The sequence below is a fragment of the Pinus tabuliformis genome, chromosome 8, assembly GCF_031772625.1.
Source record: "Pinus tabuliformis cultivar Carrire ecotype Pingquan chromosome 8, CPIR1, whole genome shotgun sequence".
NCBI classification, from domain to species: domain Eukaryota; kingdom Viridiplantae; phylum Streptophyta; class Pinopsida; order Pinales; family Pinaceae; genus Pinus; species Pinus tabuliformis.
In genome coordinates this window covers 1,156,411,558-1,156,439,192 of record NC_142294.1, presented here as the reverse complement: position 1 = coordinate 1,156,439,192, position 27,635 = coordinate 1,156,411,558, and the positions used below count along the sequence as shown (strand labels likewise).

The window sequence follows — 27,635 nt, the reverse complement described above, 5'->3', positions numbered from 1 at the left end:
TGGGTTCTAAGGGTATCATCTAGTGAATAAGTGTCTCTATTACCCTCCTCTCATCTAAATCTTCTTCCCTATTATGAGAAGTTATGGCCAAGTTGTGTTGGACCATTTTGTTGCACATTCCTTTTTGTATTTCTACTGAAAATGTATTTTCTTATATGATGGAAGAAAATACCTTGCCCTTGGTCTTTATGCTCTTTAAATTTACCAAAATCATAGGGTAGTTGTGGTGCCTATTCATCTCTAATTTGTTTCCACTACTATGATAGCTTAGAGGACATTATTGTTAGCTTAAAATGATCATAAATAATAGTCAAACACACTAAGTTACCTTGGATACATCAACACTTACTTAAGATAACATGAAATTGATGCTAACACATTGTTGTAGCGGCTACAACCACCCTCCAAAATTTTGCCTTAGCTTCGTTTGGAGCCTCCCTTCCAAACTTCATAGCAACATGTCTTGATTCGTCAAGTACACAAGATTCAATTTTTTTCTTGCACAAAGGTGCCTGTCGATCGCAACTCGATGCATTCCCCTCATAGGATGATTACCCGGACTTAGTCCAACTTCAAGCTAAGAAACTCCCCCAATAAATCGCGTAATTATGGAGGGAAACCAACCTTCTCTCCAGAAATTGTGCAATCCTGGCTGGCAACCTGTTGGGCTCCAGAATTGTGCAATTCTGGCAGTCAACACTCATAGTGAAATTGCGCAATGTTCCCCAGCAGGGTTGCTCAGCCCAGAATTTGCGCAAATCTCCTAGGCAGTCAGCCCAGCTTCCAACCAGAAATGCACATTTTCTCCCAGCAGTCGAGCAGTCTCTTGCATGTGCAGCTGAGTTGACCGGTTCCCTCCAGGACCAAGCAAAACTAACTTGCATGCATGGGTTGTTTCCCCCAAGGAAACATGCAAGGCATCCCTTGTTTCAGGGATCTATTTTTGGTAGTCGGAGGTTACATGCAAGGATCATTTCAGAAACCTCCCACCAAGTGTCACTTTCCCTAGATTTGTGGCATGTGTGTCACAACCTCAATGTTATCAAAACCCATCAACCGGATGCCTCGGAGCTCATTCCTCACACCAACCTTGCAGCTTTGACATCCCACATCACATCTAGGAGTTGTAGGCACACTCAACTTAGTTGTTTTGGGGTAAGCCTGCTTTCCATGACTTGTGTAGCATTTCTAGTGTTTTTTGTGTTTTGCTTCATATGAACGTCGTCTGCTTGATTTCAATGAATGCTTGCTATCGTTTTGGTACATACTAGCTTGTACTAGCACCGTTTCAGTTTTCTTTGCTATCTCACTACTTTCGCATGCATGAAACTATTTTGCATGAACGGTCACCGATTCGTCGACTCGCTTCACCCACATGCATGTTGATCTGTTTACTAAATCTTTCATTCAATGTTTACATGCACAATTAATCACTTCTACTTTCACTTAGTGTTGCCATGCATTCACTTCCACATTTGCTTTCGGTTGCCCGTCGGCGAGTCTAGGTAGCCTTGGCCCGGACTCTGCCTCACCAAGAGCCTCACCAAGACAGTATTGCACAATCCTGAGAGGGAAGGCTTTGTCTTCCTCTCTAGATATGCACATTTCTGCCCAGTGACTGTCCTCTACGACCTTTTTGTGCATTTCTGAGGGACAGTGATTGCTGGCCTAGAAAATTGTGCAATGCAGTCACTGAGCCTGCAGCCATTGCCAACTAAGATTGTGCATTGCTTAATTCCAGTAGTCAGCAGCCAGACTAGACTATGCATTGCGTAGCTCCAGCAGTCAGTCAGTCTCCCAACATCCCAGACTATGTCTTGCACAGTCTTGGCAATCAGTCTCCCGACCTCCTGATCGAAATTGCACAACCTTCATGATCAGTCACACAGGTATGTTGCAAGTCAGTTCTCAAGTTCATTTTGGTTTTCGACTGACAGATTGTTTGCCATGAGTGTTGTCATGTCTCCAGGTATTGCAGGTGTTCATCTGCCTCTCAGCAGTGCAAGTACAATGGTTTCCAAGAGAGCAGAGTCGAGGACACCATTTAGAGCACACCTGAAGATGCAGTCGATCAAATGTCTATGAGCTTGCTTGCTCATGAAGATATCAAGTTGTTCGTAGACAAGGACATCAAGATATCACTGCAACATCATCACAACGAGCAGTATCATGAACAACAACTGAAGGCAGCATACCAAATGCAACGAACGCAAGAGGAAGGTTGTTGACAACACAGAGGCGAAACAAAGTTGCAAGCTCAAGCAGATCCACTAATGATGAAAGCAACTTTGGAGACTCAGGCTATGAGGTGACGGTGTGACATGAAGATTGCGTGAAGACATAGAATGGAATAAAGAAGGAGTTGCATGTGCTGAAGCAGCAACTCAAGGAAGAACATGAAACTGCATAGACAAACGAATGAGTTGTAACAAGAACATGAACAACAGTGGGCGCAACATGCACTCACGGATGAAACTACACTCGTACATGTTAACGATCCATCCCAATAGCTGGCACGGTGCAGACATGGTGAGCAGTGTTGTTGGTCACATGCAAGGGATTCAGCAGCATGCATGTCATTATGGGCACGCATGCGATCCAACCCATTCAACACACTCACCAAGGCAAAGACAAGAAGTAAGTCCAACTGGAGCTAAACATGTACTTCAGCAAGTTGATGTGCATGACCACCATCACACACTTGAAGATCAACACGGACATTATGCACTAGTGTGTTTTCGGTTCAGCCGCACCCAAGAAGACCATGTGCATGTTAGCAGACAATTTGGATGAAGGTGCCATACCAATGCAGTAAATGCAACAGAGGCAAGAGCTCGCTTCAGCAAGATGTCACCATGGGGTGCATGCACACCATCACGAACGACCATGCTTTGCATCAGCTCACCAACCTCACCGTCACAAGCATGTCAAAGAGTTGGTCTCACCTCAACTGACCTAGTGTCAATGATGTCTTACATGGCTTGCTCAAGCCATCTTGTCTCACATGAGCACATGTGCATTGTAATATAACGTCATGTCAGGTGGAAGTTCAAGTGTCAATAGTTGGATGTAACAGTGATAGAGTAGATGAAGAGTAATGAGGGTAGATGAACTGTCACGAAGGGGAATGTCAAGGGTCACCCCACCCTTTGCTATAAATAGAACCTCATAACTCATTGTAAAGGCTTTTGGTCGGCCAAGCATCCGATAAGACTATATTGGAGAGAGCTTGGACATTATTGTAACGTGCCTTGGCTTCTCCACTGCATGGAGCTAGTACATCTCTTTAGAGGAGCAGGCAGATGTGGCTGTAACGTTCCACTGTTGGGGCTAGCGGGTATACATCGATGTATTGTATGACTAGAACTTACACTTCTTTATATAATAAGAGCTAGCACGTTTCATGTATATGTTGTATTGTATTCCAGCTGCCTTGTTTACTCTAAATGGCATATGTATTTGCTTTCTTACGCACGCATGTATGGACTGTTTTGTATGAGCATGTATCAATCTTTCTGAAATGTGTTGATTGGTTTAACCATCACTTTGGATTTCTAGCTGACTTGTTTTCCAGCTTGTGATGCATATTCTCTCATGTGTTCCCTTCCCATTTGAGTACTATTACAAGAAGCCAAGGGGCACACTCATCTCAACCCACATGTGTTAGAACCTCTCATGCACCTTCCTTGACTCACCGCAGCGGTCACACCCTTGCTACTAATAGAGTTATCTTACTTGCCTCTGTGTGAAATCACGGTCAAGGCATTGCTATACGACCCACTGCTGGGACTCCTACACCAAACGGTCTGAGGTCTAATTGGGACTTCTTATCGGGGAGATCCCTTGACATGTTGGCGGGTCCAACACCGTCAATGCACATTCATACGTAGGTTAAACAAATTAGCATGGTTTAAATTAAACAATGTCATATCAATAGATATTTAATTTAACCCTTTACTATAAACCCATTTAGTCCAGATACTAAACCTTTTCTCTATGAAGTGGAGCTCCAAATTTATTCCTATGGTGTATTTCTAGCCCTGCATGCCTAGTGTTTGAATAACACGTCTGATACCACTATGTATCATAGCTCTAACTTAATTTCAGATAATTTTATATCTCTAGGGCCCATTTAGCCTGAGTGTTGAACCTGCACTCTTATACCACTATGTATTATAACTCTAACTTCACCTCTGTGGCCCATCTAGCCCAAGTGTTGAACCTTCACTCTAATACCACTCTATAGTGCACCCAACCCCCTAATGTTCTATTTGGGTTGTGGCGCATAACTAGACACGACCTTCAAGGTTTATTAAGAATACGGGGTTATCAAATTTCCCCTTTCTTCCACCACCTCAAATCATATTTCTGATACTGCCATCATCTTCTGCTTGTCAAGAGCTTTCCAACTATACAAATTTCATCTCATTCTAAGCTCAAGGCATAAGGTTATGCCCAATTGAATATCTACCCCATAAGGGCCACATCAACATCCATATAGACCACATGTCAGACATGTGGCAACCATTGGTCATGTGCCACGCCCACACTAATCCTCATCTATAAATGACCTGTCATATTGGAGCCCCACAATATGGGGATTTTTATAAAAGTGCATTTTCCCAATGTTCCAGTGCTCATGTATCATGGTATATTGGTACTCTAATATGCCAATATGTCTATTTCCATAAACCTATGATACATCAATATGGAGATATTACAATATGGAATACCAAGATATCGATAATTTATTGTATTACCAATCCTTACAAATTCCTAATATGTCAATAGAAAACTCAACATGCCACCTCATTTCTCTGACACCCAATCACCATCTCAATGTGTCCTTCACCACATGGCACTACTGATGTGTTCCATATGTCACTCACACTTACACATATTACCTACCAAAATATCGAATTTGGATGACACATGTCATGCACATGGCACTGCCACGTCATCATTTTTAACGTAATGTTGACATATTTCTTCAGGATTCCCCGATACTTCAATATTCAGTGTCGTTAGATAACACACATAGTCAACATCAATTCTGTAGTCAAATGAAGTTTGTTGACCAAGGCCACATCATACCGAGGAATTCCTAAGAAGGACATTTCTCCTATTCTTTTGGTGGCCCGATATATGGTAAACCCCTCCTTCTGTTTGGCTCTTAGTTATGGCTCCCATCAAGCCATGTGACCAAGGGTCAAGGCTAAGACTTCCAAACCCCAAATTTCAAGGAGTAAATCCCCATGTTTCTGCCCAAATCCTCCAAGCCTTAAACCACCTCTGGAGGACAAAATTTGACTTTCTAGGTCAACAATCTTGCCCAAATGCTTCCTAAAATTCAGAGCTCTTCAACTACTTCTAAACACAATCAAACCACTACCTTCAACTAAGCAAATCCAATCGTCCTCCTGTCTATCACTTAGGTAGTTGTTATTGATGTCAAAGGATGCCCAATTGAAGAAGAAAAATGCATAGGCTTAAATGGGACTTTAAACCCTTTCCAATGACTACTTACATGCCTCCTAACTGCTCCCCGTTGAAGAGAAATTGAATCTACAAGTTGAAAAATAAAGTTGGCCTACATAAGTACAAGTCACCCCCTTCCTGAACAGTCATGATGGTTTAGTGTGATTAAACTTGTATAAATACAAGCCATGCCTCCTCCATTTCAGCCAAGCAGCTCGGTGAAGATAAGATAAGAAGAAGCTCAAGTCTGAAAGAGAAGAACAATGGTTTGTACCTCATGAACCCTAAGGCAAATTGAAGGATAAATTCAAGGCTTTGGTTATGTTCTTGGGTAATGGTTACTGGTGTTTTCTTGATCAATTCATTGGACACTCTTGGAGACAGATCTTAGCCAATTTTCAAGGGATAAATTTGGCTTAACATCAATCCTACTTTAGCACAAAATTTTGGCCTATTACAAACCTGAGGTTTTGCTTAAAGTCTAAGGCAATTTGATCCCTCTATGGCTAGCAAACATTGGCCCTAGGGAAAGATTTTAGGACTCTGTAACTCAACCTTCTAAGTTGCCTCGGCCCTATAACTAGGGCACATTTGTTGCAGACTTCGACTCTGTGGTAAGAGTGAATCTTGACCCTACAATTTGGGGATTTTTGAGGTTTAATACAGGCTTGCAATTCAGCGTCTTTGAAACAAATTTTTGGCCCTCTTTTTGCCTTAGGTTTCAAGCATATTTTGGAGACATTTGAGGGCATATTTTGGAAGCATTCTAGAGTATTCATTGGAGACCGCTTTGAACTATATTGAAGGTATTTCTTGGACAAACCTAGGTGACCTTTTGGAGCAACCTTTCTAGAGTTTTCTTTGAAGCAACCCTGTAGCAAACCTTGGAGTAACTCTTGAAGAACCTTTTGAGCAACTATTGTGAACCAAACTTTGAAGAATTCCTTCGAGTGCCTTGGAGACTAGTTGAAGCAGCCTTGGAAGCATTTGTTGAAGTAGACTTGAAGCATTCTTGGAGTAGACTTGGAGAAGATATGGGAGACTTCTTTTGAAGTGAATTTGGAATTGGCTTTGGAAAGCTTCTTTGAAAACATCTCGAAGAAGTTGATTTTAAATTTTACTTGGAAAGGTTGAAGCCTAGGAGGATTTGAGTCATCATTTTGTCCAAGTTGGTGCTTGGATTTGTTGAGAGGATTGGAGTCCTCATTTTGACCAAGTTGGTGCTTGGATTTGTTGTGAGGATTTGAGTCCCCATTCAAGGTAGGAGCCTTGAAGAAGTCAAATATATTGTTGTATAGGTTGGAGCCTGAATTTTTGTAAAAGAGGATTAGAGTTATCACAATCTTCATCAATAAAATTATTTTATTCTAATTCTTATGTTCTAGTTTAACTTGTGATAAAAATATTAACTGGCATAATATCACAATTAAAAGAAATATTGATTCAGCCCCCCCTCTTAGTATTTCCAACAGAGGGCCCCCATAAGTTGGCATATATGTGGAGACACATGAAGGCTTAATATCATGCCAACATACAAGTCTCCTTCATCATTTAAGTTCATAAACTATTGCTATCACAGTAGGTCCTTATAGCCACAATTAACTTCTTAGTTCATATATCTATAACACACCATGATTATGTATAATCACTAAGAAGGTTTCCCTGACATACAACAACATATTCATAAAATGAATATCAACCAACATACAAGAAAGCTATGGTAGTTACTCATTTTGCTGCTCATACATATTCTATAATGCGATACAAATAGCTTTAAGCTTATCATTACATTTACATTCATAAATACAACATATCAATAAGCATGACACTTTAAGAAGTTTGCATTTCATTAACAAGAAGATAGATATCACTTATTTAATTCAACTAAACTCATTGGATATTGAAGAAGGGATGACCACTCTCCACACAACTGTAGGCACAACTAAATTACAAGAATCTTACAGTTGGGCACCCTTGAGGTGGATCGAATGTCTAAAGGATGCTTCACTTAGGGAAGTTTAACAAGGTTCAACTTAGGGCATAGAGTTTGAAGGCCATTCTACTTCACCTGTAGGGAATAATGATGCCACCTCTCAAGCATTGAGTTTGGGATAATCACACAACAAAATATGGCCATTGAAGGCCTAAACAACACAAAAGGAAATCCCTTCACCACTCCCTTCAATCCTTATGTGATTCTCCTTCTCTAAAGTGCTTCTTATGCACATAATAATCGAACAACTAACTTCCTCTTGGTATATGCGACTCAAGTTGAGGGCTTCCCCATGGGTTTGCTCAACTATCACAATTCAAGCATGGACTCTCACACATGTATGTTGTGTTAGTTTTTGTAGCATCAGATGGTGTTCTAGTCTCAAACTTTGTGGAGAGGTTCCATAACCCGGAAATCGTTTATGGAAATTCCACCTAGACACAACTCAATTAAATGAATTGATCGATAATTAAAAATGCCTAAGTCTAACTTATGGAAATCAATTAATTAATGGGAATTATTTGAGAAAGGTGAGAATTCTCTAGAAACTCACATGGATCAACTTAGAGATGATCTTAGCCATTGATGAGGATTTAATCATGGCCATTGATGATCTAACGAGAGATTATAAGAGGGGGTTGATGGGGTTGGAGAAGAACACACATGAAGAGCAAGTTTCCATGATAGATCGATTTTCCACAGAGTAACATTTAGCTAGAATAATTCGAGCTAGAAGGAAGTAGGAGCAAGAGGGAGATTAATAGCAGGATTTTGGAGGAGATTTCCAGTTTCAGAAGAGTCAATTGAGAGAGGGACGAGTTTTCCTCAAGGAGCTGTACATGGCATACATGAAGAGCTTCAGAGGATAGTTCGATTCAACCACAGGAGGAGTCGATTCAGTTGTTGAAGGTCGAGATAAATTCCAGAGGCCAAGAAAGTCACTTCCTGGGCAAAGATAGGCATAGTTGTAGGATTCAACGTGTTCCAGAGGTTGCACAAATTAACATGTGTAGAGGCAGCACAAAGGTTGATGCAAGGGTATTTCGTGTGGACCAGTTTGGCTAGATTCCAGAGCAGAATTGGTTGTGGTGTTGATGTATTGGCCTCATAGATATTTTGTCAATATTTCTTTGAGATTGGATTGCTATATTAAGCATCTAAAATTGTACTCAAGATCTCTATTGCTACATAATAATAAAACTCTCATCTGCTACACCGATTTTCCCGCATTGGGTTTTTCCAGGGACATTTGTCCAAAAATAACTACGTCAAATTTTATTTTGTGTGTGCATATTATTTCTCAGTTTCCAGTTTATTTTTCGCAACAATTTTATAGTGAAAATTGTAGTTGTGATTGTATTCGTTATTTTTCGTAGCAAATAAACTACTTAAAAATAAATCAATTAGAGGAATAATTTCCAGTTGCTGCAATAGTTGAATTTTTCACATGTTAGGACCCAAGGGAATGTTATGTCTCCCTATGTTCGAGTCACTCTATCGTAGCCTCTACAGTCCAATTTCCAAACACAAGTTTACAAGTCACCTGTACATAAGGGGATTATAGGTTAACATTAACACTGTCTACCCAATTAGTAATCTTCAACACACACTTCTCTAGTCTCTTTGTCTCCAATGGTAAGCATACCATCCTCCCATTCATGAGAATTGCCTCACGTATGAGAAGTTTGGGGTCCCTCCTTGGGTTGCGGGGTCAACTAGGATTGCTCCATATGGTATGTATCCCATGCTTGCGTAGCCTAGTACCTCCTCCCCCATCTCTCACATAACTGCTTGGTAGTAGGTAGATCAACTAGAACATCAAAGGTAAAAATCATCAATTTTAGAAAGGATAGGAAGCTTCCTAATCCTCCTTACAACCTTCCCCAATCAAGTTAAGCTTTCAGACTTTGGGATCCATATAGATTGGTCCTTCTCTTTAGCTTCAACAATTTCTTGTTTAATTTAATGTGATATTTACATCAAACAAGTTTGGCAAGATATCCATGTTGACCATCCAACATTACCATCCTTTAATTACATATACAAAACTCAAGGGTTAAAAAAGGGATACTACACCCATAATTATGCACATTATCAAACACATTTTAAAACGGTTATGGATATTCCATTGGACAATTCATCAACAAAAATCTGATATATATTTATTGAAACTCGAGGGTTAATTTTTCTTAGGCTTTCTGGATTTATTAAATTATTGTTTCTTTTTATGCATGCAATATATAAAAATGAAAAAACTAGAACAATCATTCAAAAAACCACAATAATGCAAGATATGACTTAGGAAACCCTTTCAAGAGAAAACCTAGCTAGAAGGTGAGGCTACTTTGCTCTCTCTTATGGAAAGTGGTGTAAATACAAATGTGCGAATGTTGTATTGAGACCTGTAACTCATGGGCTACTACAAAATACAACACCATCTTTATTCTATCCTCTCTCTATCTAGTCCCAACTACTCTACTAAATTATGGAACACAATGTGCTAGAATAGAATTGAACCCCTTTTCCTCCTAGTGGCCTGATTATAACACAAGCCCATAGCCATGGTTAAGTTTGACTCCTTAAACTCTTAACTAGAGTTACAATATTGACCATTCTAGGGTCTTCTTCATCATTTTCATGTGGATAGCCCCTTTTCCATGAGTAATGGGGTTGACGTGGCACCCCCTCAAATCATGGTGGTCAAAATAATAAGGTCAACTTTCAGGTGGCATAACATTTGCATATAGACTTTGTTTGAGGTCTTCCTTGCACCGTTGGATAAGTGCCTGAGTGTAGAACAACACCAGGGGGTTTAATGTAAGTGAGGGTTTTTCGACCAAAAAAAACTTCAAGAAATGCCTCAAACTGCCTCTGGAAGATTTAAAACCCCAATTCACCAAATTGGGACCCACTGGTAAAAATGGTCCCATGAGATAATTTCTCCAATTTTTCCACTATGAAAGCATCAAGATGGATGCCCAATAAAATAATGATCCAATATGGATCAAGGGTATATAAGTTAAAACCTTTCCCTTTTGAGTAGGGTGACAACTATCATATTCCTTCAAAGTCCTATGTTTTTGTCTCTCAGGTTTTTTGCAAAGCCATGGGAGTGTATCACATTTTTTTTCCTTATGATATTCCACTTTTGTTCTGTATTATGGAGCAATTCCTTATTATCATTATTTACTTTTCTTATGACTTGGTAATTTTTGTTGTTATACTCTTACACTCTTGTACACTTCTTTTCTCTTCATGAATACTCTTAATCACTCATCATAAAAACAATCTTCCACACATTGGCTTGTTGGTTGTTACATCTTATAAGGGTTGAATATTATAACATTAAATAATATTCCATACTTCAAAATTTTACTTTCTAACTCGTGTATTTGAATGAAAATTGTGATTCTTAAGGTGAAAACTTTATCACTGTTATGAAATTTCTTGTGCAGATAAATAATTTCATTTTCAACCTATCTTGCTTACTACTAGATTATAAGGATTTAGTTAAGTGCATGCTGGCGTGATTATTTTATTTTTAGCCTTAAGTTGACATTGGCAAGGGCTTCTTTGTTTTGATCATGTTTCATTTCCTTGATTGCAATTAATCATATGTCATGTCAAGCACTTGGCTGCCCCTCCTCCTTTACATTTTAGTTACTCATCACCACCCATTGTATTAGGTTGGTTAGTAAGTAATCACTTGTTTGTTCTTTATTAATAGTTTGTTTTGCTCAATTCCTCATTATAACAATACCATATAAGGGATGGACCTAATGGCAAAGAGGACATGGGATTTATGATTTTATTTAAGATTTAAAATTGAGTTGCCAATTTTATAATCTCATGTCAATGAGATAGAAAGGATAAGAGAATAGGGCTTGTTGTTGCTTTCTATAATAATGGTAGATGGAGAGGACTGCCTTTAATGCACCAAGAAGGTAAGTGAGGATTAATAAAACTTGTGTAAAACTGTGTGAAGGGATTTGTAATGGGAGATTAAAATGGCACCTGGAGAACAATACAATGGTAAGTGAATTTGCATTACTACTTGTTGAAATTTTACAATGCTTAAGAGAGAAGTCTTCACTTGTTGATTAAATAAAATCTCTTAGGAGCAAGACATGTTACTTATAATGCTAACTCATAAGCATATATGCCTAGGCAAGTATACATGTAACTCTTTTCTTGAATAAACTACTTCCTTTAAACTTGATTGAAAATGATATATACATGGTACACAAACCTAGTCCACCAAAAGCATAAGATATAAAAACTAATCTTACTCAAACAACCATTCAAGTGTAACAAGATCATTCCCCCCACTCATCACACTCAACCCGCACCCCCAACCCCTTACCTCCTCCCCCTCCACACCTTTGTTTTCCTTTCTTCCTACTCATCTATTTATTATTTATGTCCGACATCCCTCTTAATTGAGGCCTATAAAAAAATTAGTAACCTCTAATTACCTATCATTCTCCTTTGGTGCTATGCCACTAATAGTGTCATCTTGATTTGAGGAATCAAACTCATGCCTTTGCTTTCTAGCCCTAAAGGAAAGCTTTTGGACATGGCCCACTACTAATGAAAAGGGAGATTAACCAAGAATGGACCATGAAAATTGATAGTTTGAGTTGACTTAGAATATTTTTGACCCGCTTTGGAAGAGGTAATACAATTGTCTAAAGCACCTACACCATCAAATAAGGCTTGTTATTTTGAAACTTATATGGTTCTGCCCAATTATTAGCCTTCTCTACTTCATCCACAAAGAGGGCATGATGTTTTACTTTTGCACCCTTAAGGTCTCTAGTGTTTGGGCATGAAGCCACCCTGTACCCATACATGAAGTCAACATGGGAAGTTATGTATTTGTGGCCAATGGGCGACATCCTACGTAACATGATCAAGAAACACTTCTCTCAAGTCAACATAAATGCAAAAGTGATGAACAATAACTAACTATCTAGATAGTTTTTCCTTACTGGTGTAGATAAAATCACCTAGAGTGTCCCCAATGGTTTTCAAAGCTGCAATATCTCAAATTTGTAAGTATACTTAACAATTTGATCCAAAATGGAATCACCAAGAGGATCTTAGTACTCAAATCAAAGCCTCTATACCATGGCTTCATGAAGAGGCCTACATTACCCTTAAATAATGGACCACAAAAAATTGCACTAAAGCAGTGCTCAATGGACTTGAACCTAGTGTAAAAAACCCTTCACAAGGGGATGAGTCAACACTAGCTCCCCGAGAAAAGATCCCCATGACGATTCAATCCAAGTTAGAAATGTATTCAATGTAGGCCACAACCCATGAAACTTAGAAATCATGTAGTTGTTAACAAAATACTTGATCCCCTTCTAAACTCACTCAATGTCTACTATTATAAAGGGCATTGATCCCACTTTCCATGGAAAAGGAAATAGGAGATGTAGTTGGTAGAACATTTTTGAAAGGAAGGAGGGCGTGGATCCACTCATAGTGGTTGCAATCGATAAGATCTTTCCTTTCAATCGCATTGGATGAGGCTCGCTATCCCTATTATGTGGCGTTCCCTAGGCATCAACATGTAAACTAAATACATGTTATATTATTAAGTCCTTGCAAATTTTATAAGTACAAAGGAGAAGAGAATCTCTAATTACTTAATCGAATGGATAACACATTGATTGAAGTTTGAGATAATGCTCCAAAGTTGAAGGCAACTTTTCAAGGAAAGGATGGATCCCGAGGTAAATACACTAAAGGAGATTGTCCCCCCTCATATGAATTTAATAAATATTAGGACATTAACTTGGACTAGTTCCACTATATCAGAATCATTTAATGGTTGGAGTAGAATTGAAAGCATGATGTAGAGAAGTTATGGGCAAAACTAGGGCAAATGTACATGTTAAGGGGGGTCATGGAACATAATGGTCTCATGCCAGAGTACATGATCGACCTCCTCTTCTTCAATCGATAATAAATATCCCAACTAGGCGGGCATCTCAAGAAGCTCAGAAAAAACCTTATGGTGATCTCTCCAATATCTTGATCTCGTGAGGTCAAAATTTCAATCTTATTAAAAAACTAAAGTCATTACCCTATACAAAGCACATAACCCTAACCCTAAATGTTTAGATTGACTACTAATTAACACAACAAATGCCATGCAAGGCACATAGAAGACCCTAACCATAATAATCACATTCAATCAAAACCCTAACCTAGTATAGAAGGCCAAATTCGAATAATGAGCATGTGAGATTAATTAATAAAATAAATAAAAATAAAAGAGGATAAAATATTGACCACGTTATAGAAAAGATTTATATGTAGTTATTCATTAACGAATGCGAATGCGGAAAATGGTTTGAGGCGTAACAGTGACTCGGGAGTGGACGGGCGTGTGAGTCCCCTCGGGTGGATTATTGGAGTCCCCCCGGGTTGATTATTGTCCAAGTGAAGTTGATTGGATTGATTGCTTTTCAAGAACTTTAGGTTGGACTGGGCCCTCTCTCCCTCAAGGAGAGTAGAAAGGAAAAAATCAAATAAACGCAACGAGAGACAGAGGTCACAGAGTGCTGTAGTTGTAGTGTTGCGCAGGGCAAGAATACGGGAATGGGTGCTGGCATGAACATGGAGGATGAGGAAGAGGAGATGGGCGAGAAGCAGAAAGTGGAAATGGCCAAATGGTTCCTGCTCAACTCACCCCCGGGAGAGATCCAATATGTAGCCAAAGGTAATTACCCGCATTCACCATAATTAATTAAGTGATTCTGCTTCTCCCCTCTTACCGTTAAATCCATATCCATTTCCACTTCTGTTTCTCTGCTGAATGTTGAATGCAGATGTTAGATCGGTGTTGATGGACGAGCATATTTACTCAGTGGCCACAGCGGAAGCCTTCCCCATCCACAACAAGTCTCACATGATATCCCTCGAGATGCCCAATCAAAGTGGCCAGGTATTCTATTCTATTATATTCTTGACATGCAATGCAACCACGTTCTACAATTCATTCAATCTGCTGTAACGACTCACAACCAAGATATATACAGACAAAAGTCTTAACCTTTCAGAATCGCCATGAATTTGATAGATTTATATAAAAAGACAAACAGTGGCTTGTAATAATTTATTTCTAGGCAGGCCTTGTCATTGAAAATCAGGGCCAGGGCCAGGGCACGGTATGAACAGATAATTGGATGCCAAATGAGGCAATGTCGATTGATTGATCTTCACGAGCAAACGCTACGGGGGCATGACACTACCAGGGGGACCAAGGATTGTAAATTTGCAATTGGTGTCACAACATGATTCCATTTGATCCAAATGTCTCTGGGAGGAATGCTGTCGTTCCACATAAGAGAACAAAATGAAATTCACACAGGGGCGCGAATAATTTGGTTGTGTTGTGCCAATCAACCATGCTCTATAGATTTGGAACAAGGGAGAGCTAACCATCTCAGGATTCATTATTTTCATGAATCTCTTGAGAAACCCATCAAACGAAAATAATTCCCCCGTATAATCATAAGCATACACCGTCATTATTGTTCAATGCTACCATCAAGAACTTCAAAAATGTGCAGCCTGCTATGGGATAGGCTATGCTTTTAAAACGCTGTATCTAGGCCTTTCAATTGTTGTTTTTAAGGGTGATCGTGTTTCACAGTTAGGTAATCCAATAGAAACATCCATCCCAATCACCTTTGAACACTAACAGTAGAAAAATCTTAGCCAAGGTTGGTGGATGCTTCCCAGGGCCATATGTCGCTTTAGGAATTCTATGCATGTCATGGAAAACCAACGCAAGGGGAAGGTTAGAAAATAAGGCCCAACTAAAGAACTTGGCAATTAGTAATTGCGAGTTATTATCTACAATTATTTCTGTATATTTCAACTATGGATACCCACTGACTAAAGCTCTATAGAGGAAAGAAGATTTGGGCTGATTCTTTGATATAAAATCAAGAACCATGGCTTTTCCAGTGAACTGTTCTGTTTTCTGTCGAAATTTGAGAATTTGAAACAAAAACCAATATAATTGCAATAGGCAACAATAATTGACTGAGCACTTAGTGTATAGGTGTGGAAATCGCTGCTTTTCTATTACTGACAAGCAGGTTTCTCTGTTAAGTATTTTCAGTTTTCTAAAACTCCACAAAAATAAAACAAAACTGAAACAGGAAAAGCAACATTATTTAGATACCACAAGATTGGTAAAATAAAAAGGGTTTCATTTGGAAATTTTTTTTTTCTTTTCCTATGAGACAACGCACCAAGAGGACTTATGCCAGTTCTAATTAGGATTCCTAAGAGTTTAGTCCAAATGGTATAGGTATGGTGGATGATAGGTGAGTTAGAAATCACAGGAAAAATAATTTACATGGAGAAAGTTTGTATGAACGCATCATTGATTATGTTAGTGCATGTTGTTGAAAATGCAAAAATTATTTAGATACCACAAGATTGATAAAATAAAAAAGGTTTCATTTGGAACCTTTTTTTTCTTTTCCTATGAGACAACGCACCAAGAGGACTTATGCCAGTTCTAAGTAAGATTCCTAAGAGTGTAGTCCAAATGGTATAGGTATGATGGATGATAGGTGAGTTAGAAATCACAGGAAAAATAATTTACATGGAAAAAGTTTGTATGAACGCATCATTGATTATGTTAGTGCATGTTGTTGAAAATGCAAAAATTATAAGGAACATGCTTAGTTCTTCCATTGTTATATTTCATCACATGCAAATTTTATGCTTATGCTTCCTGCTTTGTTTTGGATGTTGTTATATTCATCCTCCATCTAGACATGACTTGCAGAGGGCACACATTCTTTTATAATCTTGATTTAATGAGGATCTTACAGAGACTAGTCACTATAAGGTGCAGCCTTGTGGCAAAGATCATTTGCTGCATCTGTCAAGGTTATTGAATTCTGTATTTAAACATAATATAACAGTAATGCATTTAAAATACATAGAAAATTTGCTTCTGTCAACTTTGTCTTATAGTGATCTAGATAGTGGGGAATCCAGTGAACACACCAATTTGCAGAAACTAATGTTTATAAAAGAGAATGATCCCAGCATAAAATGTAGAAATGAATTAACCGAAATTAAACACAGACGAATTACAGTGGAATACAGTAAAAGGGAATTGCAGAAATAAACACAGAAACAGATCTGCAAAAGAATGCAAGCTCATTCATAACATGGGGCTGATTACACGGCAGTAGCAATCTGATGCAGGAGCATCCATGGTGTGTGGGCCATCCCACATTACCCAAAACTATTTCCTTTCCAGTGTTCCAGTTCGTTGAATTCCAGTATTTCTGAGTATTTAATAAAAGGCAAAGGGACCACAATGCGGAGACCCAGGCATAAACCCAGTAGGTAGTTGGGTTATATTCCACATGGCAGCTGATGATTGGCAGTGATGTGGACCCAATTGAAATGGTCAACTATGATGAACATGTTTTTTGGGGGGATCAAAGCCTTTAAAAGGAGCATCCGAATTCATTTGTGGGCAGTTTTGAGTAGCTCAACCATGGGCAGCTTGGGATAGCTCAAGGGAGGAAGGTGATCCAAGCAGATGAGAAGGGGATTGCAAGGGGATCTGGAATAGAGATATAGATTTCTCGAGCAAGGAGATCAGAAAAGAAGATCTTAGGTTCAGGTGTAGCCAACAGTTGATGGAGAGTGTAGCCGAGAGTTGATGGAGCTCTTTTGATTGTGGGTTCAAGTTTCAACTGCGAGGTCAAGATCAATGTTGAAAGAAGAGTAAAAGTCGAAAGGATTTGAAGCATGACATTTGTGATAGTAGAAACCTGCACACCAGCAAATGACATTTCCAAGGTTGTGGTTAAAGAGAAGAATTGCTCTGTTTTAGTTTCTGGCTTTGTTTAGTTTCAACCATTGTTAAAAAAATTTGCCTTGGCAAAAAAGTAGCTAGGCGCTGGAATACGACTTCTTGGCAACATTGGCAAAATTCGGCAAACTGTGCAAGCATTAAAAAGTACAAAACAAATTCATTTTTTTTTCAATTTTTAAACATATAAACCAATAACAACATCAAATTAACACATTGGCAGATAAATATGGAAAAACCATCAATATGTATGACATAGTGGATACCAAATAAAATATGTTACGTCAACGTTGATACTAAATTATGAACCCTGATAGCTGTCCAATAACTCAAAAGTGGACAACCAATACAAAATGACAGCAAAAAATATAAATGTATCTCATCATCACAAGTTATTTGCAACGACAAATGTAGCAGCTAGCTATCTAGCATCAAATCCTCTCGACCTTTTTATGAGAAAAGATCATGGTTCATTTGCCACTAGAGAGTGTAATGCCCCCAACTCAAACCTGGAAAACTAACAGCAAATCAGCTGTCCTTGGCTTACACAAGAGGAAAAGGGTTCAGAGTCACATTGGGTTTGGGTGCATGCATGAGGATTAATACACATGGATAAGACTGAGCGTCACTGGGATTTATTTTGAGCGCATGCATGAGTGATCTGAAGGCCACTGGGACACATGCACTAATTTAGGAATAAGTTGGCACTTTTCTTGGAGAGTGCATGCATGGGGAGATGACTGAGCGTGTGGTCCAATTAACTATGCATGAGGAGATGGCTGAGCGTGTGGTCCAATTAACTAGGCTCATGCCTTTTTCTCTCCCACTTCACGGCAGTTTGACATAAGATTATCTCCATTAGACTAAGCACATGCTTCTTCTCTCTACTTGTACTTCAGTTGAACTCAAGCGTACTTCCTTAGCCATGCGCATGGCTATCTCATCCTAGTTCACCATCAGTTAACCAAAATGCATGGAAGTAAGGCAGAGTCTGTTAGAAATTGTAACTAGGTTCGGTCTTCATAATTGCATGAAGAATTCATTTATTTGACAAAAGAAATTTATTTTGTAATATGCCCCATTTGAACATTTGAAAGAAAAGAAAAATTGAATGTTTGTTTGTAAAGGTTATTTGTCTTCCAAGTTGCCAAGTCGGACCTCCTGGATGACGGGTTGACTCTGTTTAAGGAGGCACCTTTTCGTATGTTGAATCAACTATATATTGGCGTCCATGCTCCTCCATTTAAAAAAGCAAGTCTTCGTTGATCTTAACTGGACTATCTCCGAGGCAGAAAAGCGAGTTTCCTGTGACAATAAATGCGAGTTTCCTAAGACAAAAGATTTGAAGATGGTACGAACTTCCTGAGGTTAATAGTTATGAAATAATGTGAGTTTCCTGAAGTTAACAGTTCTGAAGAAGCTGTGAGTTTTTTCTGAGGGAGCATCTTGTGACAGTTCAGACCTTCTGTGATAGCCTTCTGTGATGATATGCAAACTCGTGTGGCTTCTATCTCTATGAAATGCAAGTCTCTGAAGCACTGTGATTCTTGTGGTACATGAGCTATGCCATTGTCTGATGGAGGGCTGACTTAGCAAGGGAAAGAACTAGTTATTGGACTGCATGAATTTGACTTGGATTTCTCTTGATTCTAAGGAAAGGATTGATGGGTTTCCCCCTTGGTGGGGTTTTTGTCCTGGCTTGGAGCCTATATCTTGTGTCTCTCATTTTCTGTGATCTTCATATTTTTGCATTTTGATAATCGCTTGATGAAAGATGAATACAAAATAATAATAATAAGCCAACAAAAGTTCACAAGTAATTATCATGTAAGAGAAATCTTTGGCACTTTGATTTCTCAACAAAGTCTTGCATGGATAATTCAAATTCCATAATTGATAAAAGGAGGCAGTCGCTTTGATAATTCACATATGCTTTTGAGATGATTGACGTTGGACTATTGCATTTTTATTTGGACATCAAAGTCTTACAAATGGATGATGGTATCTTTGTTTCTCAACCTAAATAACTCTTACAAAAGTTTAGAATGGAAGACTGTAAGCCTTGTGCTACACCTTATCAATTGAGAGTGAAGCTAAACAAGGAGTGTGACTCTCCAAAAGTCAATGCTACACTCTATCGATATTTTGTTGGTGGCTTTATGTTAAAATTAGAAACTAGGGCCAAATTCTACCTTAGGACAGCTCATATGATAGAGATGATTATTGCATTGGATTCCTCTTTTCGAGAGGTCCAATTTTGATATAAAGATCATCTCATTCTGACAAGCAAAAGTGGAATTTTGAATTTATCCTCTCTCTCTTCTTTGCACGTCTGGTAGGAGGCCGTAAATTTCAGGACAAGGACAGACCAAAATTTCAGAGCTACAGTCCAGCGTTGACCAATGTTGACCAAGGTTGATTTGACCATCTTTGACTTCGGTTTTTAGGGCATAATTCTGATTTCTCTAGGTCGAGTTGTTGGGCACAGAAATCGAGGTGTTTTGGGCAGGTTGACTTAAGATTTGACCGCAGAAATTACAGCAGTGTTTATCTCTCCTTTGATTGGGTTTGACTGAACTGTTTTGGGCTGACTTTGACTCTCCTTGAAGGCTGAATTAGACTGCTGTTGACTGAGCTGCTTGGAGGACATTTTGGTGTTGATTTGACCAACATTGACTTTCTGGTTAGGGCTGCAGTTGACTGCTGATTTTGTCAGGGCTGTTTTGACTATGTATTGAGCAAGTGAATTTGATCTATGTACTCTCTCTCTGTACTGAACTATTGAATAATAATAAGAAGATTTGATCAAAGGGTTTTCCCCACATTGGGGTTTTTCCCTGGCATCCACCAAATCTTGTGTCCTCTTGTCTTGGCTTGTCTTTTACACATGTTTTTATGTTCTATCTGCATTTGCTGTCAATGTGTTTAAGTTAATGTGATTGCTACTGGAAATTGGAAATTGTCATTGGGCTGATAAGGAACATTGAAGTAAATTGTGCTAAAACATAGAACATACCATTGTTAACTAAAATTAACATGGTATCAGAGCTCAGGGGAAGACAAAGCCCAAGCAAGAGTAACGAAAAAAATCACTAAGGGACGTTGTTGGACAACTTGGAACTAGTCCCAATGACGACTACATCCTGCTTCAAATCTGAGGACAAGCTTAAGGACAAATCCAACTATCATGCATGGAAGATGTCTATAGATTTGACATTGGAAAAAAATTATGCCATGGATTATGTCAAAGGAAGAGTAGTGGAGCCTCCTTCAAATGCATCTGCAGCTGCACAAACAAAGTACAAGAAAGGTGAGGTTAAAGCGAAGAAAATTATCGTTGATTCTATTCACAAGCCTTTGGTTGCCTATATTTCTGATTTGTAAACATCTAAGGAGATGTATGACAAGCTGGTTGGGATGTTCAAAGTAAATAATGCAAATCAAGTTCTCTTTTTGAAGAACAAGTTGAAAGACATCAAGATGGATAGAGGAGAATCCATTCAATCCTACTTCATGAGGATTACCGAGATCAAGAATGATCTCCTATCTATTGGAGAAGTCATTAGTGATAGGGAGCTCACTTTTATTGCACTTGGAGGCCTTACAAGAGAATGGGATGTGTTTAACACTACCATCTTCAACAATGGCAGGATTATGGGATTTGATGAATTATTGGCTAGATGCACTCAAGAAGAAATAAAGATGATGGAAAGAGACAAGCCCTCAAATGGAAACAATCCTACTGCCTTCTCCACTCATGCTAAGAGTAAGAACAATGCTGGTCCAAGAAGATAAGGTCAAGGGTTCAAGCCGGGCTTCAAAGAAGGAAGAAAAGGAAGATGCTTCAATTGCAACAGGTTCAGACATTTTTCTAGAGAGTGTCTTCACAAGAAGGATACCCCAAGAGATGATGACAACCATAACAACAACCACAAGGGCAATGGCAATCAAAGAAACAACAAGTTCAACAACAAAGGAAAGAGGAATGTTCCCGCTACTTGAAATGGAAATGGTCATCCTCCCAAGAAGTCGAGAAACTCCAGGTATCAAGAAGTTAATGTTGGTGAAAAGCAAAAAGAATTTTATCTTATTTTTGTCCTCACCACTGCCTCTCCTCCGGATACATTGGATTATTGGTTGATTGATAGTGGTGCCTCAAGGCATTTCACTGGGTACAAAGAGGCTCTCTCAAACTTGATTGAAAAGAAGACAAATATGGAAATTATACTTGGGGATAATGCCACTTATCCTATGAAAGGAATTGGGACTGTTACTCTTCACTTAAATCAAGGTCAAACCCTTCATTCATAAGAAGTGTTGTATGTACCTGATCTGAAAAAGAACTTGGTCTCTATTTCTGCGATGGAAGGCAAAGGTTTCAAGGTGACGTTCATTGATGGGAACGTTCGTGTTTGGCAAAGGAACCCAAGAGATGCATTCACTCTTGGATTCAGGGTTGAAGATCTTTATCAGGTTGGACGAAGTCCGTTGGGAGCAATGGCTTGTGATACTTCTCTTCAATCCGAATTATGGCACTAAAGATTTGCTTATATTCATTACAAAGCCTTACCTGATGTAAGAAAGATGGTCACAAGTACGCCCGAATTCAACTCAGATCATGAAGGCGTGTGTGAGGGTTGCGTAGCTGGAAAACGTACAAGGGGACCATTCCCCTCAAGTCAAAGTCAAACTACCAATATTCTTCAATTGGTCCATTATGACCTATCATGTATGTTTCTCGTGACATCTTTGGGTGGATATTTGTACTATGCAATTCTTGTGGATGACTTTTCTCGCAAAACATGGATCTTTCTCTTAAAGAAAAAGGACAAAGTGTTCAAATGGTTCCGCTCTTTCAACGCCTTGGTTGAGAATCAAACAGGGAAGAAGATCAAAATATTGAGGATCGATAATGCGACTGAATATGAGTCATATGAATTCATTGACTATTGTAGAGAAGTTGGGATTAAGAGGGAGACCACTACTACATATACTCCTGAGCAAAATGGAGTTGCCGAAAGGAAGAATCGAACTATCATAGAAGCCACCTGTGCCATGCTTCATGACCAAGGTCTACTGAAGTTCTTATGGGGAGAAGCTGCCAACACCGTTGTGTATGTTCAAAATAGATGCCCACATCAAGCATTGGACTTCAAGACACCCAAAGAAGTATTCACCGGTAAGAAACCTGATGTTTCTCATTTTAGAATTTTTGGTTGTCCCGTATATTTTCATGCGCCAAAAGAGAAAAGGAACTAACTAGATGCATCTGGGAAGAAAGGAACGTTTGTGGGCTACAATGAAACTTCGAAGGCATATATAATCTATGCCTGGTCAAAGGGAAGTGGAAATAAGTCATGATGTCACTTTTGATGAAGATTTTGCCCTTAGGAAAGTCCGAGATCTTCCTATCCCTAGGAAGGACAGTGATGATGATGATGCAGGAAAGCAGGATGAACCTTCGACTATAGACCAGATGCCTGATGTTGAAGGTTTGATGGATCCATTGTTTTAAAACACGGCCGTTTCGGTAGGTTTGATGGATCCATTGTTTTAAAAAACGGCCGTTTCGATACCGAAACGGTCGAGTTGATCCGAGCCGATATCCTCAGTCATGACTCGGCCTTTGAAACGGTACGTTTGGCCGAGTCAGCCATGACTCGGCCAACTCGGCCGTTTCTGTTATGACTCGGCCGAGTCACAAAAAGCCGGCCCAGAACACGTTAAACAACAATTTAATATTTTTTTAATGGATTTTTAAGGTGATTTCTAATTGGTTTGGAGTCCAAGGTGTTAGATGAATTTGCTAAATGTCATTTGGGGTCCATTCCCCCTCCCAAACCCTATTTAACACACTCAGATGCTCTCTACTATTGATATGCTATTCAAATTTCATGGTAATGTTAAATTCTTAAAGTAAAAGTGACATTCTCCTTAATCTTCATTTTCATCCTTTTACTTAAATTTTTAACATTACCATGAAATGACTCAGGATGTTTGAGAGTGGTTTCGGCCTCATTGGATTTCATATGGAGAAAGTAGAATTTTAGATTTCATTCAAAATCCAGCAGACTTATCAGTTTTTCAGGATTTCAGGATTGGAGGATTGCAATGTTTCCATTGAATTTTGTCATGTATTAGGGTATGGAACTCTTATTTAATCAAGAGCACCAATCCCTCTATGTACCTTGATGTTAGTGACATTGGTTGTCGAACTCCTCTGGGATTCGCTCCCAAACTAGGAGCTTCAGAAAATGTCGCTCCCGCTCCCATTTTCGCTCCTGCTCCCAAGTAACACAAAGAAGAGAAACCGTTTGGATCAAAAATGGTTAAATGATCTAGTTTATGTCCAATACAACCTCCGGCTCAGACGAAACCATTTGCTGAACAAAAGACCTGATTCAGATCCCATTGTGTTGGAAGACATTGATCCAACATGAGATTGGGTAGTGGAGAGTCGTCCAGCAGAGTTTGATCTTGATGAGGATCTTGATTTAGATTTAGATATCGAGACATCAATTGAACTTGAACATGCTGTTCAGTTGAATGCAGATCCCAATCCACCATCCTCAGTCTCACAGCCAGCAAGGACTCCAGTTGTAGGTGTGTTTGGAAACATGAATGAAAATCTCTAAAATTATGTTTAAAATCTTTAAAATTATGTTTTTTTATAAAAAAAATAAATATTTAATGTATTTTTTACAACGACCGAGTCATTGAAATCGAGCCGGCCGAGTCATTACCGTTTCGGAGTCGGAGTCGGAGTCGATCCTCGGCCGAGTCGGAGTCGGAGTCGGAGTCTTAAAACATTGGATGGATCCCATTGATCCACCTTCTAGTGAGCCCTCTGCTTCAAGAAAAAGACCTTTGTGGCTCAAAGATACTCTTGAAGATACTGAGAAACACATTGCTTAGAGGGGGATATTTCGTGAAAGCAAGAAGCCGAATAGGTACCAAGGGTACTTAGTTGCCATGAGTACCATTGTACAATCTGAGCCTTGCACATTCCAAGAAGCCGTGAAACACCAAGTTTGGAAGGATGCGATGAACGAGGAGTATGAGTCGATCATGAAGAATGATGTCTGGGATGTGGTTCCTAGACTCAAGGACAAGTCAATGGTCACTTCAAAATGGCACTACAAGATCAAACATGGAGTTGATGGAAGCGTTGAAAAGTTCAAGGCCAAATTCGTTGCTCGAGGCTTCACTCAAAAGGAAGGAGTAGACTATGATGAGATATTCACACCAGTTGCCTGATATACCAGCATCCGTTCGATCATAGCCCTTGCTGCCTCGCAAGGATGGAGCCTACATCAGATGGATGTCAAAACTGCTTTCTTACATGGCTCACTTAAGGAGGAAGTCTATGTAGAACAACCCGATGGGTTCGAAGCCCAAGATCGTAAGACACATGTATGCAGGTTGAAGAAAGCCCTCTATGGGTTGAAGCAAGCCCCAGGGCTTGGTATGAGAGGATTGATAGCTATCTTATGAAGCTGGGATTTATAAGGAGTGATGTTGATCCAAACCTATACTTCAAGGTGGAAAAGGACAGGCTTCTCATTTTGGTCCTTTATGTGGATGATCTTTTTCTGACAGGTGATGACCCTCTCATTCACAATGCAAGAAGGAGTTGCCTTCCGAATTTGAGATGAAGTACCTAGGACTGATGCACTACTTCCTAGGACTGGAGGCCCGACAAAAGGCAAGTGAGATTTTCCTTTCTCAAGGAAAATACATTTGAAGCTACTTGAGAGATGTGGGATGGTGGACTACAAGTCCGTATCTACTCCGATGGAACTCAACTTCAAGAAGTTATGTGGAAGTGTTGCTAGGCCCGGATTAGCAAATACTTCCAACTTGTGGGGGCCCTGATGTTCTTGGTCAACTCCCGTCCTGACATATGCTTCACTATGAACACGTTGGGTCAATTTATGGTCGAGCCTCATCACATTCGTTACACTACTTTAAGAATCTCTTGAGATATCTCCGGTCCACAATCCAGTATGGACTGAGGTACACTGCCGGGAACTTGAGGCCTCATGGATATTCAGATGCTGATTGGGTTGGCAGTGTGGTGGATTGCAAGAGCACGTTTGGGTGCTGCTTCTCTTTGGGGTCTGCTTCAATATCATGGATGAGTAGGAAGCAGAAATCAGTTGCTTTAAGCACCACCGAGGTCGAATACATTGCTACGAGTATGGCCTGTTGTGAAGCTGTTTGGTTCCACGACCACTCCAAGCACATTGATATTAGGTACCACTTTATCCGAGATATGGTACAATGCGGAGCAATAAGGCTCCAACACATTAGGACAGATGAGCAGGTCACAGACATTCTCACAAAACCTTTGGGGAAGGTCAAATTCTTAACCTTTTGAGAGAGACTTGGACTCGTGGAACGACCCTCCTATGAGGGTCCCATATGAGTTGGACATTGAGCTCTGGGAGCTCCTAGGGGTTTGGGGTACTTCTTAGAGCTATGAGCGACCATAGAGTGAGCGGTTCACCTTCCCCTAGTGGTGCGCTAGATACAGGGTGAGTGGTTCACCTTCCCTTGTGATACCCCATGATGGTTGACATGTGTGTAGGGCGAGTGATTCACCTTCCCCTACGATTGCGGACACATGTATGTAGGGTGAGTGGCTCACCTTCCCCTATGATTGACATATGCGTAGGATGAGTGATTCACCTTCTCCTATGGCATATGAGCAGGATGAGTGGTTCACCTTCTCCTACTGATGCCCAACACACATCCTACCCATGGAGTCCGGGACTCATGGGAAGTACCTCTCATCTGGCCAATGAGTTGGGAAAATATGGTTAGGGACCATAGCGCTACCGACAGACGCATCGTGTACTGCCATACTCCCTATGACTAGGATGCATGGTGTTCAACAACTTGATCTAGGATCAAGGACTGACTTTTCTTAGTGGAGAGTGGTATGATCTTGTGACTCACTCTCGATCACTTCTTCATTATTAATTCATGGTTCAGCAGAGCAGAACAGAGTAGAACAATGATGACAGAGATGGTACATGATGATAGGATGTCATGATGATGACAGATGGATTGGCAGGTGAAATTCTCCCTAGTTGAGAGGGAGTGTTAAAATTGGCAACTAGGGCCAAATTCCACCTTAGGACAACTCATATGATGGAGATGATTATTGCATTCGATTCCTCTTTTCGAGAGGTTCAATTTTGATATAAAGATCATCTCATTCTGACAAACAGAAGTGGAATTTTGAATTTATTCTCTCTCATGCACAAATTGTCAAGGTTGTCCTCAGTCAAATGCAGGCTTAAGAAGCCCAATGGATGTGTCTTCTCACTCTCAACGAATTGTATAAATAGGAGTGACCTCTCTTCTCATTTGGACATCACTCATCATATCATTTCATCTCTCTCCCTTCTCTTGATTGGTTCGTACAGTTGGGCAACTTCTCTCTCTTCTTTGCACTTGTGGCAGGAGGCCGTAAATTTCAGGACAAGGACATGCCGAAATTTTAGAGCAACAATCCAACGTTGACTAGCATTGACCAAGGTTGATTTGACCATATTTGACTTCGGTTTTCAGGGCATAATTCCGATTTCTCTAGGCTAAGTTAGGCATATAAATTGAGGTGTTTTGGGCAGGTTGACTTCAAATTTGACCGCAGAAATTACAACAATGTTTATCTCTCCTTTGATTGGGTTTGACCAAACTGTTTTGGGCTGACTTTGACTCTCTTTGAAGGCTGAATTAGACTGTTGTTGATGGAGCTGCTTGGAGGACATTTTGGTGTTGATTTGACCAACGCTGACTTTCTGATTAGGGCTGCAGTTGACTGTTGTTGACTGTTGATTTTGTCAGGGCTGTTTTGACTATGTATTGGGCAAGTGAATTTGATCTATGTACTCTCTCTCTTTGTTGAATTATTGAATAATAATAAGAAGATTTGATCAAAGGGTTTTCCCCACATTGGGGTTTTTCTGTGGCATCCGCCAAATCTTGTGTCCTCTTGTCTGGGCTTGTCTTCTACACATGTTTTTATGTTCTATCTGCATTTACCGTCAATGTGTTTAAGTTAATGTGATTGATACTGGAAATTGGAAATTGTCATTGGGCTAATAAGGAACATTGAAGTAAATTGTGCTAAAGCATAGAACATACTATTGTTAACTAAAATTAACACTTTATCTGTTTAACTCACTATCGACCTGATATTTCGTTTGCTATCAATGTAGTTTCTTAGTTTATGCAGGATTTTTGAGAAAACCACTTGAAGGCCGCAAAGAGAATTGTTTGTTA

General features: G+C 39.6%; 1 protein-coding gene across 2 annotated transcripts in view; it reads left to right on the top strand.

Annotated features, from left to right (window-relative positions):
• The first annotated feature begins 13,832 nt into the window (after positions 1 to 13,832).
• CPA (Subunits of heterodimeric actin filament capping protein Capz superfamily) overlaps positions 13,833 to 27,635 on the top strand; it is a 226,474-nt gene continuing 212,671 nt past the window's right edge. The window contains exons 1-2 of one of the 2 annotated variants that reach the window (XM_089373418.1): positions 13,833 to 14,207; positions 14,317 to 14,432. In XM_089373418.1, the coding sequence (XP_089229544.1) occupies positions 14,087 to 14,207; positions 14,317 to 14,432 (237 nt within the window). In that variant the 5' untranslated portion in view covers positions 13,833 to 14,086. The remainder of the gene's footprint in view (positions 14,208 to 14,316; positions 14,433 to 27,635) is intronic. The other variant, XM_089373417.1, reaches the window with a different exon arrangement.